At 39.2% G+C, this 13,520-nt stretch overlaps 1 protein-coding gene across 1 annotated transcript in view; it reads left to right on the plus strand.

Moving 5' to 3' along the window:
- Positions 1-4,071: 4,071 nt before the first annotated feature.
- mtus2a (microtubule associated tumor suppressor candidate 2a) overlaps positions 4,072-13,520 on the plus strand; it is a gene marked incomplete at both ends in the record, with an annotated part of 28,684 nt that continues 19,235 nt past the window's right edge. Inside the window, 3 exons of the mRNA XM_079247399.1 lie at positions 4,072-6,081; positions 6,728-6,986; positions 10,054-10,308. Coding sequence (XP_079103525.1) covers positions 4,072-6,081; positions 6,728-6,986; positions 10,054-10,308 — 2,524 coding nt within the window. The remainder of the gene's footprint in view (positions 6,082-6,727; positions 6,987-10,053; positions 10,309-13,520) is intronic.

The following is a 13,520-nucleotide window of genomic DNA, read 5'->3' on the forward strand; positions in this document are numbered from 1 at the left end:
GAAACAGGATCATAAAGGAGGTTCACATTAAAGTATTCCCCTCCATCTGCTTTATTAGAAATCTGCAACAACTCTTTTAGTTTCTGTATCCATGCGCCCGTCTCATCCCTCCCACGCCTGTGTCTCAGTCTCTCTCCCACACAGACTGAGTCCTTACTTCAGAGAAATAAATCAAGATTAAGAAGGTCTCTCTCTTTTCTCAGTTCTGTTATAATTTCCACCTCAATTTTCTTTGAGATTCCCATCTTGACTTGTTTTCAACTCATCATTTTCCACTTTCTATGAGAAGCTCTCTATGATTAAATGATGCCCTGTAGGTTAACAGCTGCTTGAAATCATAAATTGTCCAATCCAGAAGTTATTCACTCATTTTGCCCTGCTTTTTGTTTTCGTCGCCTCAGTATGAGTGTGTATGTGGGTTCATTTGCGAGGATATGATTGCATTGTCTCTCAAGTGGTGTATGTGTGTACCTTTTTATGCAGTGCATCTCCTTGTGCAAGCTTATTTTTTTATCAATGTTTGTCAGTAAGTGAGTTCACATATAAAAGTGATGCACAGCAGAATATATGCCTGAGTTGTGACTGTGAAAATATGAAACTGACCTTCAGCGCGCCACAGTCCTTGACCAGCTTCCCTAATGGGAGACACGGGGGTCAAGATGTGTGTGCTCCAGTCCCAAGCGAATGGCAATGTGCCATGATTACAGACACTGGACTGTTTTAATTTTTTATAAAGCAGGTAAACGACAATGAAAAAATGAGAAATGTCATAATATTTCAGAATAGATCCCAACACATTAGAAAATACAATAAAAATGAATTTAAAAAAAAAACCCACACTAAAATAGAAACAGAATTAAAACATTTAATAATTAAAAAAACATAATAAAAAGAACTATTTTGCAAAGCCAAGGAAGAGCTAGGCTTCTATTTGTCATGAATTGGTTTGTGGGAATATTGATTGGATCACAATGAACTGGTTTGAACCTTGAGATGACTTTGTTATGAATTGCTGTTACACAAATAAAGCTAAATTTATTTAGTTTAAACTGAATTAAAAAGATATTGGTTCGGGATAATAGCCTAAAATTAATGATAAAACCTAACATCTAAAATGCCAAAAGGCATGAATTCCAAGGGATCCTGTAAATGATGATGCCTTGGTAACATTTTTTTTAGCCACGTTTGCTAGTTGAAAAAAAGAAGCCTCATTCTCCAAAGTCCTTGTTTTTAAGTGATTTTCTTTAATTATAGCATCATAGACAATGTCACCAAATGGAAAAAGAGCAAGCCCATAGAGTGTTTTTATTTTTTCTTAATTCCTTTGTCGTTAGTAAATAAAACTAATTGTATTAAAATGGTCAGACAATTTATTGTCTTCTTCATCCTCTTATGTTAGCGATTGTACCAAATTGATTTTGTCAGCTTCACTGTTGGTTGAAATGGAGCTTATTCTGGTTCAGGCACTGTGACCAAGCTTAGCGCCTCCCAAGATTGCTGTCATCAGCACAAGACTTGGTAGTACATCAGTGCCGTAATCGATCTGCCACCGTGTCCTCTCAGAGAATTCTCCCACTCTCCCACTGTTTCTCCTCCTCCCAAACCTCTCCTTTCCCAATGCTTTGAATTTCCAGCTAATTATTTGGTTGTGTGCACCAGTCTAAGGGTAATCTCAGCAGTGTACACACAGTTAAAGTGGGACACACAGTAGGTGGATTGCTGCACATGTTGTTTGTGTGTTTCTCAAACATTATACATTTTCTCATCTCTCAATTATCTTTGCATCTAAACAGAAAAGTAACTGTTATGATAAACAATTATGTATACATATTACAGTAATCTACACTATATACTCTCTACAATATATACTAAATATTTAATTTCTTTGGGTTCATAACAGCAATCATTAAACTGATGTGTCTTTTCTTTTACCACAATCAGTTCAGTGAGCTACCCACAGCTATAAGCCCTCAGGAAATAAAAACTACATTCAAATATTTCTACTTCCACTGGATTTGGAGAAAGTTCAAATCACATTTCAAGCAGTATTAAATAAGCTACTGGCAATGAGAGCTGCCATATTAGCAGGGAGTTCACTGCAACGGCTGCCACCAGACACATGAAGAAGCCACCAGCTAATGAGAACAGACACCCTGGCTGCAAATATAATTAGAGGGTGGGAGATCTATTTGAACTTTGGAAACAATTTAAATATTCTGCGTACTGCTTGAGGACAGATATTTTACAGTATAATGGCAGTTCTGACCAACGTATGCAGTAATGTTAGTTTATACAGCCTTTGAAAATGTCTGGATTCAGTCTCAATATGGCAACTTTGAAAGATTGAACTTCCTTCTGTTTTGATTTTTCTTTTTCATTGTGTCAATCATCATTTAATGTCCAATAGCAAAACAAAAACTGGTATTTATACATATTTACAAGCTTTATGTGTTCCCTTTATATTACTTTAACCCCTTCAGAACACATTAGCACTTCTGAATAGCCCGCCTCCGCATGTTGCCCTCATATCATCCAATCATATCCAATGACGAAATGCAGAAACATTTTTGATGGTTCATATTTTCATACAGTCCCATTGCTTTCAAAAATCCAACACATAGCCCCAAAACATATAAGGTATTCTAACCAGCAAAGATGAAAAAGAATGTTCTTAATGTTTCTTTGACATGTATGTGTGTGTGTGTGTGTGTGTGTGTGTGTGTGTGTGTGTGTGTGTGTGTGTGTGTGTGTGTGTGTGTGTGTGTGTGTGTGTGTGTGTGTGTGTGACTGTGCTACAGCACTTATCTCAAAGTGAAGAGGAGATGAGCAAACATTCAGACAAAGGCATCCTTCTTTAACTATGATGTCACATTGCCCATCACCTTCCCCACAATCCCACAGTGCACATCAGGTTATAGCACCTCTGGTGATATTGACAAGCTATCTGTTCGGACTGACACAAATGTTTTCTGCCTCATTCTGGAGTGGAAAGTTAGTTTTAAATGAAGCAGATTTTATTGTTGTTATGTACTGCGGATTCCTTTCAGTATAGATTAATCTCCTGAGATAGTGTTTTGACTCCTTGTTTCTAATAAATCTAGCCTATAATTTGAATGATTTTCATAACACTAGAGAGACTGCATTTAAAACATGTTTGAAAGAAGCTTTTTTTTGCTCATCCAGCCTTCTGTTCAACTATGTCTCTGTGGGGAAAAAGCCAATTACAAAACACTTCTCACCAGTCCCATCTTGTTTGTCTGCCTTCATTAGACACCCTGGGTGATTCCTTCACTTACAGTAAACGTAAACACTTGGTTGCTTGAGTAGTCCTCTATTCCTCATACTTCTTTTCTTTTACGCTTATAATCAAGGAACCTTATTTGTTGTTATTATTTTTCGTACTGTTTGCTGCTGGTTTTAGTATAAATATAATTATGTCTTGACTGTATGCAGTTATTATTCACTTTTTATTTTAGGATTTACATTTGATTTCATTTCTAATTGAAATTTTATTAACATGTGTTCATGAGGGATACATCAAAAATAGCAACAAGGTAGCACTATGGTAATTTCTTGCAGCATTTTGTTATCTTATGTCGAGCAGTCTTGTCTTAAAATGATTGTTCCCTGACGTGAGTCATCCCAATGAGAGCACAAGATGGTGAGCTGCACACAGCAAATTTTTACAAATGGATGCCATTCAGACCAGACAGAACACAAATGATCTTGAATGGCTTTGTGAGGGTAAAAAGAAGCAGGATTTTCAAATGTTTTCTTTGTAGTGATGCATGTGGCTCTTTCTTACAGTTTCCATTTTTGTTTTTCGTTTCAGATTGAACAAACATCCATCTTGCTGAAAATCCATCAAATCCAGCTTGGTTGAACCACAGTAAATGCAAGAAAAGTGGTGAGGCAAAGAAAAAAAAAAAATTCATGAGATGATACTACGTTCCTGGATAATCCAGCTTAAGGGCCTTCATCACAGACCCTAAGGAGAAGGGCAAAGAGGAAAGTAAATTTTGAAACTCCATGAATGGCAACAGTATCTGACTGTGCATAAAAAAGTCAGACATGAGCATCCCAACTGGTTTTCAGGAAATGAGGGTCAATGTTGACAGAGGGGAGAAGACTGGAATCCCGTTTCCTCCATCTGGCGATACCAATGCTAATCAGTTAACGTCAGTCACTCGTCAAGCAGAAAGAGGCTTAGTTGAGGACACAGGCTACAACACAAGCTCCATACCTCCACTGGTCTGTCAGACTGAATCCCCAGACAAGTTAGTGATCTGGGGCTCAGAGCAGCAATGCATTGAGTCTGAAATCAGAGAATTTGAGTTTTTGGAGAGTCAGGAGATTCATACATTCTTGGGAAATAGGGATGAGGAGGAGGAAGATGATGGAGGAAGTATGAGAGATGGAAAGGATGAGGGTGCTATGTCTATATCCTCAAGTTCAACTGCCAGCTCTGCTTCGATTGTCCTGAGGAGAAATGACAATGATAGCAACAAAGTGGAGAGCAGAGTGCAGAGGGGCAAAGAAAGACGGGTTGCCTGTCACAGCACTGAAGATCTAGATACATGTGTGACTGCTTTAGTAGAAAAAAGGAACACCAGGTCAACCAGGGAAAGGCAGAAAGGAGGTCTAAAAGAGTCCAAGTCTGAGACCAATGTGTTTGTCTCCAGTCTGTCGACTGTTTCTCTCAGTGGAAGCCTTTCCAGTGCTCTGGACACTAGTGGAGACGCATCTTTCATATGTCTGTCCAGTTCTATGGCAAATCCATATCCCCATGTCAACAACACTACCTCGGTTCAGTCCAGCAGAAAAACAGCTCCTGTAAATGCCAGGCAGAACTTCCCATCCATGAACCCACAAGTGAGACATGACTGTCCTCAATACTGCAGCCAAGATCAGAGACTAGAGAAGAGTCATAGAAATGGACTGTCTTCTGATGGAATTCTGGGGCAACGAAGAAAGGCTGGATTTGAGGAGAGGATGCTGCCACCTCGAAGGCAACAGCTTGTCAGACCCCTCTGCCAGACAGAAATGAGAGAAAGAAGCTTGATAGAGTCCAAAGCTAAGCAAACGGAGACACCCCTACCCTCATCCCACAATCTCTCTCAAGAGTCACAAAATAATGGAGCAAACAGAAAATTTATTAAATCATCTTTACGGGAACCATCAGATTTCTCCCACCTGTACAACACAGTTGGAGTCTCCCAGGTCAGACACACCGACCAGACATCCCAGAGGGAGGTGCCACTGATGGAAAAACAGCCAACTATAACTGCACAGCAAAGAAATGGTCCCCCAAACAATACCACTCTAGAGAAGAGACCCCAGACGCAGCTCACTTACCGAAGAAATTGCTCTAGTCCCAACAGAACTGGGGTTGAATCCAGGTCATCCACTCCTCCTCACTCCCCTCTCAGGACACCCCAGGGATCACCACACAGGCAGGCCTCCATGTATTTTGTCTCCAGGAATGTCTCTGGGGTGACACGATACATCCCATCTGGATGCAACTCTGCCATACCAACATCAGCTCAGGGCTATGGCAACAGTTGCTTGAGAGTTCCAGTCAAAACTAATGTAAGCACAAGTGGAATCCCTAAAGCGCCTCTTAACAACCAGCAGAGCTCCCCCAATTCATACCCCAAAGAGAGCTCCCCATCGCCTAAACTTAAACCTAAAGGAGTTCGCCCAAAAATCATTACCTACGTCCGTAAGAATCCCCAGTTTAAGCCCCAGGCAGCTGATGGGCCTTATCAGGTTTCCTCTCTTCCATCAAGGCTTTCAACACACGCCCACAACCAAACACCCTCCTCCTGCAAAGATGCATCTAAAGATGGTACCAACCCTGATGCAGAAATCAGAGGAGTACCAGTACTCAGTGCCTCTAATCTGCTTTATGACAAATACCGGCAAGAGATGCAAGGAAACAATTTCCCACCAGGAATGCAGAGCAGGGTCATAAGGGCTCCTGGACACACAAACACAATCCCTCCTGCCTATTCACACAGCCACACAGCACCCCCAAAACTGGGAGGCAAAGCAGAGGATTTCTATGGGGAACCAACAGAAGTGAGTATAATCCACAGACATTTCTGTCAGCATATGATATTAGGTTTTTAATCTATTCAAGCATGCATTCTGCTTGATATTTCTTTTGTTAATTGTTAGTCAGCAAATGGTTCAGTGGAATCCAATAGACCATCATGTGAACATCTTGTTTTCTTGGTCAATAAACAGAATATGTTTATTGTGTGTTATATCATGTGTCATTAAGCACCAGGTTAAAGCTCTTCTGTTGATACTTTATGATTCAGTATATTAGTTTCTCCTACTTTTGACCATGCAGGCTGTCAGTATTGAAGTGCTTTGTAACCTGTACCCTTTACAATGGTGTATTGCTTCTATTCATGCCATAAAACACAGAAATGTTATATTTGAGATGAGATAATCTGTTTATGAAGGGTTATCTTTTGGAAGTAAACAAAAAACCAAAACAGAAAAGAATACCAAGAAAAAAAGTAGTGTTTTTTATTACATTATAGGTGGCATTGTGCACAATTTAATAATAATTTAATATAAAAAAGTTCAAGAAGATGTGTGTAGTTTCTGCTCAACCTAACTTTACAAAAATGTGTATGCATGAGAAAAAATTTAACAGGATGTTTTGAATCTATTATTTGAATCTATAATCTGTTAATTGATTCTAATTTCTTAGGTGGGAAGATCGATCAGTTTGAAAGGCAGCTCTCCTGAAGATGCATTGCAGAGCAGAACAGCTGCACAGACTGGGGGGAGTGGCAGTCTCCTCCGCTCAGGCAGAGGTCTTCGTCTGGGCCTGGGAGCTGTTACTAGGACGACTGCAGGCTCAGCCAAGGGCAAAAGGCCCGGTCAAGGACAGAGGTCAACACTGGTCTTCAGCCAGCCAGTGCACCCTGTCAGCCCAGCCACAAGCCATAGAGGCCAAGACACCACAGGTATCTTAAATTTTTCCTCATGTTATGTGTTTGAACAGGTTTACATGTTTGCACTGGGAATGCCAAAAGGATATGGCCTCTTTTGAACTATGGTATGTGTCAGATTTAATTTCTTCAACCCAACATCTGACGAACTAGAGTGTTGCCTTGTCTTTCCTTTCCCGTGCAGCAATGAACAGTTGTGAGACCTAATCCCCCGTTAGCTTGGCCCAAGATGAAAGCAGCTCATTAAAATCCATTCTCTGAGATTAATTTTGGCAGATCTGATTGGAAGGCAGCAAAGGATACTCTGAGGGGACTTATTCTGCTCCAGAAGGCTGCAATCTACAAACCAAAATATATAAATAATAGATCCCTCACATTTTCTCCTCAGCAAATTTCTAATTCACATAGCACCTCAGACTGCTGAAGTCGAATTTACGCCACAGCTCAGCTGTCAATGAAATATTGAAATATTACGTTTTCTCATCACTGCTGGAAGGCTGTGCCATTCATCACTTCCTTGAATATTTGATCTGCTTCACCCCCGAGTACGATAACCTGGACACACAGCAGAACTACAGACATGTACACATGTGCACTAATCTATATATATACGAAACCACATATATAGAACTGATAGCACTGCCATGCTGGGTCTGGCTTCCTTATCAGAATCCTAACTAACACATACATGGTGTCTCTGTGCTGCTTTCCCCTCTGGGAACTCCATAAGCTTTGAAGTGCAAAGCAATTAACACTTAAGTAATGTCAGTATCTTCCCCTTGGAATCATATTTGCCTCATGTACACTGCATTGCTGATCACTAGCTGAAATACTGTGTGTATCATTGGTCAGTATTATGTACATTTTTGTTTACTATTGTGTATTTGAGGGATTTATTACCTTCATCAAGGATGTTCTGTTTTTCTTTCAGTCTGTTTATTAGCAACTTTACTCTAAACTACTGAGTAGATGTTTGTGATTTTTTTTTTCTCAGAATGAGTCTGAGTCTGACTGAATCCTTTAAATTTTAGGGATGATCTGGAAGAAATTTTTATTCAGGATTTTTCACAATATCGTTGGAAATGAGCTGTAAGGGAGCGTTGGCTCTCTCAAGTGCTTTTTTTTTTTTTTTTTTTTTTTTAGCCATTTGATGTTATTGTTCATATCTAATCTTCTGAATAAACCTGAGCCATAATATGAAACTTAAAGGTTTTTTTTTCTGTTGATTGGTGCAATTCCTGATTTTTTTTTTTAGCCTTTAAGAAATGTGAAATTCTGTTTCACAAGCACATCACAGTAATTACATTGTTTGGCTATTTGGCTGTAGCTGTCAAACCACTGGACCTACTCCTCATTGCACTGATGATTTCCAGTTCTTTACTGTTGTTTTAATGGGGATCACCAATTTATGTGGCAAGACAGATATATAAAAGAAACTATTACAACATGTTAATGCCCTTATCTACCTTTCATAGCAGAGAAGCACATGCTTTGCTCCAGCAGTGCTGCAATGATTGCATTGCACTCAACTATTACACTTAATAACATGCAATTTTCAGGCCTTGTGGTGGAAATCTATGCAGGCTGTCACGACTCACCTTGAGCTGTGATTAAAATCATTAGTCCTTATCCCAGCTACATGTCCTATTGACTTTTCCAGGCCCACTTTACATAATTACTCTGAAGTGAGATAGGCCTTGCTTTCTCCTAAAGCTAGCGGTTGTTCGTAGCAATAAAAACTTGACAAATGGAAATTGAAAGAATTAAAGAGAAAGAGTTTACCAAAATTTAAGATCCAAAAACTGAACAGTGGATGTCCTTTTGAATATTCAATATTTCTGTTTCCATTTGGTTTCATTTAGTAGGAGCCTATAATGATTTGTAGGCTATGGACATTTGTTAGGTCTACTCCTCTCGCCTGTCTCTCAGTGGTGATGAATGGAGTAAGAAATGAGGGTGGGAAGGGCAGGATGGAAATGAGGATATTCATCCTTAATGATCCTGACATTTTCACTCAAGAGGAACAAGCTACCGTCTCATAAACAAACCGTATGGCACAGAGGCAGATATTGGAGATGGAGGAGAGAAAAGTGTGAGCAGCAGCTCTGGTGATGCTTGAGAGAAGCTGCACTGGAGGTTTTTCTTTTTCATTCTGTCCCACTTTTTCCTTTGGTTACTCCCTCTCAAATGTTCTTTTTTTTCCTGATGTGGTGGTTACCCCATAACATGCAGTCAAGCACACAGCTGTGCTAAATGGAAAGGAAAGAAGGGCTGCCTACCTTATCTCTGTAGCCAGCAGGGGATAATGCTCTTCTTCTACCCAGGATCGCAACCTAGTACTGCAAGTTGGGGTTGCCAAGATGGGGCTTTTGTGCAAGGTCTGGGGATTTGCCCACTACATACTGTGTGTGTACGTGTGCAGCTTTGGTTTGGTTGTTCATGCCTGCACAGTTCATCCATTTCTCTGGTTGGAAACAATAGATTACAGAGTCGTAGGATTGCCATCCACTGCTCTCTGACAATAGCTGCCATTATGGAGCTATGATTACTTTTTCACTCCAGACTTGATTCGCTGATTTACTTTTTTTTTTTTTTTTTTCCATTTTCTTTTCTCATTCATGGCACCTTTTATTTCAACATTGTAGTCCAGTTCACCTTACTCCTTGCTTCAGCTGTGGTCCAGCATTACAAGACCAAGACCAGTCATTTAAGGGTAGAAAAAATGCATTGCGCGTAGAGTATTACAAAAATATATCTAGCTGTCAATGCTATATTGAATGTTATGATTCTATTTGAGAAGCAGAAGGCCATTAGCCCAGTCTGTGAGCACAACCAGAGCCAAACACAGCTGTTTACTGGATCGGAGTTATTTTATTTGTTTGCTATGGCAATTGGATTCATCATTACAGAGAGCCCTCTGAGAGTATAGGATGAGGAGTGATGGCATGAACAATGAACACCTTAGCCATGTTAGATCTTTTGCATTACTACTAAGACTTTGGATCTTTTACAGTGTTCTTGTGTGTGTCTGTGTGTGTGTGTGTGTGTTTGTGCATGTGTGTGTGTGGGGTTTTACTAACAGATGAGCAGATTTTCAGCCATCAAGCTCCAGCTCCTCCTTCTTCAGCAGCATCAGCTCAGGCTCAGACCACAGCCTCCAGGTCTCTGCTTCCCAAAGCAAGCCAGTCAGGCCTGCGACCCCCAGGCTTCAGTTCCAGTCGTCTCCCCGCAGGCCGCCTGGCAGCATTTGGCTTCGTCAGGAGCTCCAGTGTCTCCTCCGTCTCGTCATCCCACTCTGCTGACAGCACACAGAGTGACCCCTGTAGAACAGCACACTGTGAGTCCAGAAAGATGACACTCTCCTAATCTAAAGTGAAATTTGGTTCATCTATATATCTAGGATTGCTCCTGTTCCTTTTACACAAACACCAAATTCATCACCAAATTATGACCACAGTATTGTAATACTGTTAAAAAAGGTCCTCTATTTTTTTTTTTTTGTTTGTTTGTTTCTATGTATGTACAGTATTCCCCTCATGTAGTTTGCATAACCAGCCTACTCCAATATTTTTATAGTTCCCTATACTTTTTCTGGTGGGCTCCGCCTCACATAAGACATAAGATTTGCAGTCCTGCAGATGCTACGCATTGTTAGAGGCAATTCTAGTGACCAGAAAAGCCGGAAAAATTGTTAAGTGATCATTTAGGCATATTTTTGAGTAGACAAGTTTCACTTGATCTGAGTTTAATTGTGCTTATGTATGTGTCACCACTATCTGCAAGTGGAGAAGGAGTTCTATGTCTCTAGCAGATCAACACTGGTTAGTTGTTAATGACTGAACGGATCTCCAAAGGTCAAAACTATGGTGATTTAAAACAGGTGAGAGATGATAAAATGGTTGGTGTAATACTACACATAAAAAGGCAGAAATCTGTCGTGAAAATGTTTGACAATGTTTATTTTAAAACAAAAAACAACACCAAAAAGAAAAACTTACTGTAAACATGTGATTCACTGATTCAAAGGGGGCTTTGAGTCACAAAACTTCCCTGCTGAGCTGATCTTTTCCTAAATTTATGTAAAAAAATAGAAAAAGGAAAAACACAGGAGCACATGATGTCATTCCCCAGACTCATCAGTAATTCAGCAAGCTGCTAACTAGGTCTTTGCTGCAGATTCTGTCAGTATTCACAGAGATAACCGAATACTTGATTCGCTGCTGAACTGTGTGGATAGTTTTTTATTTTACAGTCACGGTAGCAACCTGGAAGACTTCACAGTTGTGATTTCCGCACAGCTTGGCAGGCCGCTCAAATAGTTGGCTGAATTTTGTGGTAGCTGCATGTGTATTCAATGTGACCTACATAGGAAACACTTGCTCTTGCTCTCCCAGTTACAGTTGACGTAAGCACCTCCACTCTCAGCTCACGCACATCAGGCCCCTCGTTATGTCATCAGTCTTTTCCCTCATGCCTCATTTTTTCACTCCTCTAATATGTTTCTTATTGGTGGAATAAATATGAACTGTATGGTGTTGTCGGGGCAACAGTTTTTCAGATGTGTGAAGTAGGGGCACAAGAATCTGCTCAAGAAAGAAGAGCAATATGTTGAAGAAAGAGGTTGTGCAAAATGTAGTTAGAAAAGTTAATCATATCTGTCTTCTGTATAAACACTGATTTTGACATTTGATCAGTGATGTCTATATTTAGGTTGATAATTCTTTAAAAATCTCTAAAAGTTTAAGTCAGTAAATTGTGCAGCAACTGACAACATGTGTCAGTTTTAGCTTATTTTGAACATGAAGCAGTTGCATTGATCCTGTTTTAACCCAAGGCTTATAAGGACAACTTTCACAAGTAAATAGTTTTCTTTTCATTATGTGATACATTTAATACATGGAACTTTTTTTTTCTTTTTTTTTTTTACAAATCAGACATCACAAGAAATGTGTGTTCTAAACTGGAGTTATGATAAAAACAAAAATATGAAAATGTGATATACATATCCTTTATGTGTCCAAACCATAAATTATCTGAATTTAAGCAACATGGTTTTTGACATAATTTTTCTGAAATTTGGCACATTGGCACCTCCTAATCTGCATCCATCTTGCATCCTGTTTCTTTTCTGAGCACTCTCTAGCCAGTAAAAATCATTCGGATGTTGACAATTGCTTTGTCTTTGCTCACTCCCTGCAAAAATGTCTTTCTTTGCTGAGTATAAAGATTGAATTAAGAGAAAAAAAAAGTCAAACATGTGTCTGAGCATCAATTAACCTTCAAAAGAAATGAAGACAAAAATATTGGCATCACGAATTAATAAAACAAAAATCCTGCAAGTCAGATTTTACAGCTCTACAGTTCTGCCAGCTGTAAGTTTTTCCAGCGCAAAGAAATAAGCTAAGTAATAGGCTACTAGTCAAAAGTTTGACACACTTTCCCATTGGATGTATTGGGAGGTATGTCCAAACTTTTGACTGGTTTATTCATCTATCTCTTTGTTTTTAAGACATATTCACTAATGCAAGTTTTAGGCATTAATGTGCAGATACGTTCCAATTTATTACAATCTGTGTCTCTACATTTTTTTTTACCACATTCTAAATATCACACCTGTAAACCTGTAAACACACTATGTCCCAAACTCACAAAGTACACAAATACCTGCCAGCACAGAACAGAGGACTAGAAGTTTTCAAAGTGATGCCTGTAGCAGAATGTTCTTTTCCCTGGTGCTGAACTGCTGAAGCTCAGAGAGCCCAAAACAGGATTAAAGATGACAAACTTGAGAGGCAAAAGATTGGGAGACTTTGATGTTCATTTCGTTGTGCTTATTGTGTGTGTCAAAATGGAAAAGGGGCAAGGGAATGGGGCAGGAACAGTTACATCTGGTTTTGACTCTGTATGCTATTTGTGACCTTTACCTGTGAGGTGTTTGAACTCTTTGCTCTCTTTGAACACTTCAGACTAAAGGGGGCTTGACTTCAGCTTTTCTCTCCTGCTGCTAGCGATTGATGAGCTTCAAACACAGGAATGTCTGGTTTCTTTTTGTCTAAGCTGTGTCTCGAAGAGCCTTTAAAGTAAAATTAGCTCTTGTCTTTCCTGGATTTGGATTAAGTTGTCCTACATTTGACTGCTGAGACTGGTCCCCCAAAAAATCAGCTACTTTACCCTTTCACGCATGCATTAATAGAAAAACAATACTATATAAAATAATATATAATCATAATTATATGATTATATTGAATATTCTAAAAATTATTTCTGTCTCATATTCTTTTCCTGTTAATCACAAAGGCAAACTTGCATAATTAAAATACATGGATTTATGTTTAATTATATCACACAATTTATTTATTCTAAAGGGAATGGTAATTATTGGATGACTAACTAACATCCACTGAAGTAGTTCACTTACAAATATTTTTTATGCCAAAAAAAAGCTTGTAAATAGATGTCTACTATAGTGACCACTATGCACAAAAGGGCTAGAATGAAGCAGGCTGTCAATAGGGTCGTCAATAAAGAAATTGAATGTATCCAAAGGCT

Source organism: Telmatherina bonti (assembly GCF_933228915.1).
Source record: "Telmatherina bonti genome assembly, chromosome: 10".
In the NCBI taxonomy this organism is placed as follows: Eukaryota; Metazoa; Chordata; class Actinopteri; order Atheriniformes; family Telmatherinidae; genus Telmatherina; species Telmatherina bonti.